The sequence below is a fragment of the Gavialis gangeticus genome, unplaced genomic scaffold (genome assembly GCF_001723915.1).
Source record: "Gavialis gangeticus isolate Ggan-Ray unplaced genomic scaffold, GavGan_comp1, whole genome shotgun sequence".
Classification (NCBI taxonomy): domain Eukaryota; kingdom Metazoa; phylum Chordata; order Crocodylia; family Gavialidae; genus Gavialis; species Gavialis gangeticus.
Window position 1 is genome coordinate 96,276,658 of NW_017729022.1, and position 1,319 is coordinate 96,277,976.

At 31.8% G+C, this 1,319-nt stretch overlaps 1 protein-coding gene across 12 annotated transcripts in view; it reads left to right on the forward strand.

Moving 5' to 3' along the window:
- The window catches only part of C2CD5 (C2 calcium dependent domain containing 5), a 126,092-nt gene that overhangs the window by 43,208 nt on the left and 81,565 nt on the right, over nucleotides 1–1,319 (forward strand). For all 12 annotated transcript variants that reach the window (XM_019515660.1, XM_019515650.1, XM_019515656.1 and 9 more), the window contains exon 9: nucleotides 720–828. In XM_019515660.1, coding sequence (XP_019371205.1) covers nucleotides 720–828 — 109 coding nt within the window. The remainder of the gene's footprint in view (nucleotides 1–719; nucleotides 829–1,319) is intronic.

The following is a 1,319-nucleotide window of genomic DNA, read 5'->3' on the forward strand; positions in this document are numbered from 1 at the left end:
GTTAAGTGGATTTACAAATTATATTATCTAGTTTTAACTAAACTAACCTTCACAAAATGGACAAATGGCTTAAAAACAGAATGTTGCTTTTCCACTTTTGCTAGATAGGGGGAATGCGTTTAAGAAATTGATAGGATCATAGTGACTTTCTTTTAATATTGTTCTAATTGTATTTAAAATCATACAATTTTAATCTAGAAAATGGGTATTTTTTTTTATTGAGAGCTATTGGTGCTGGCAGATCATTTCTTTGCTTCTCATATCGGAGACATTTTCAAAACTTGGATATCAAACTACCATCACTTGTAGCTACCAGTATTAGAAAGTGCAGAGCCATAAGTAAGTTTAATGATCAATTCAGAAAATAAATAATGCTTAGTTACCCTTTTAAAAAACATATTGGCTGACATAGACTTGCATTTGTATAAGGATATTAATTCACAACTGAAATTTGTTAAACATTGAATTTAACAAAGCCTATGGGGGAAAAGCACTTGTATATCTTTAAAAAATTGCTGGCACTGTCTAGCGTTGGGTACATGGATTGCATATGATTGATACAGTACATAGTAAGCTTAAAATAAGTGTTTGACTTAGTGTCACTGCTTTGCCAGTCTTTCAGGAAGCATTAGAATCTATTGCATGTTGATTGGCAATCAACAGTGCTTAACAGATGATAACTCTTTGGATTTTTCTTTTTCCTTTTTTAATTCCAACAGGAATTTCCCTTTTTTACCTTGACGTCCTTTCCACCAGGGTTCCTTGTCCATGTTGGTGGTGTTGTCAGTGCACGCTCTGTAAAGCTGCTGGATCGCATCCATAATCCTGGTATGTTGGCAAAATATATCTTTTGTGTGTCATGTCATATTTTCATTACTTTCCATTTTTTTCAAAATACTTTTTAAAACCTTGTAGTATAATTATTGTAGTTTTTAAAGTAAGAATAACAGTGTCCAAAACTGCTTTTTCAGAAATGGTACATTTCAGTAATTTCTTCTTAATGATTTGGGTGTAAAGTAGTAAAGGACTGTTAACCCACTAATCTAATGCCAGCTAATACCTTTTGATTTTGGCCAGTGTTTAATATTCGAATTGTGCAAGTCTGAGGTGAAAGTTATGAAAGGAAATAAACCCTTTGTTTAACATTTTAAATTTTAATTTCCAGCCATTTTACATCCTTAAAGATTAAGATTAGCCATTATGATTTAGCTCAGCCTGTGCCTTTTAAAAATGACATGGTATACATTGGAACAAAGTTGAAGGTATTTTTATAACAAGTACAAATCTTAACACAGTTTTCTGTAAATAATCTTTTTCCT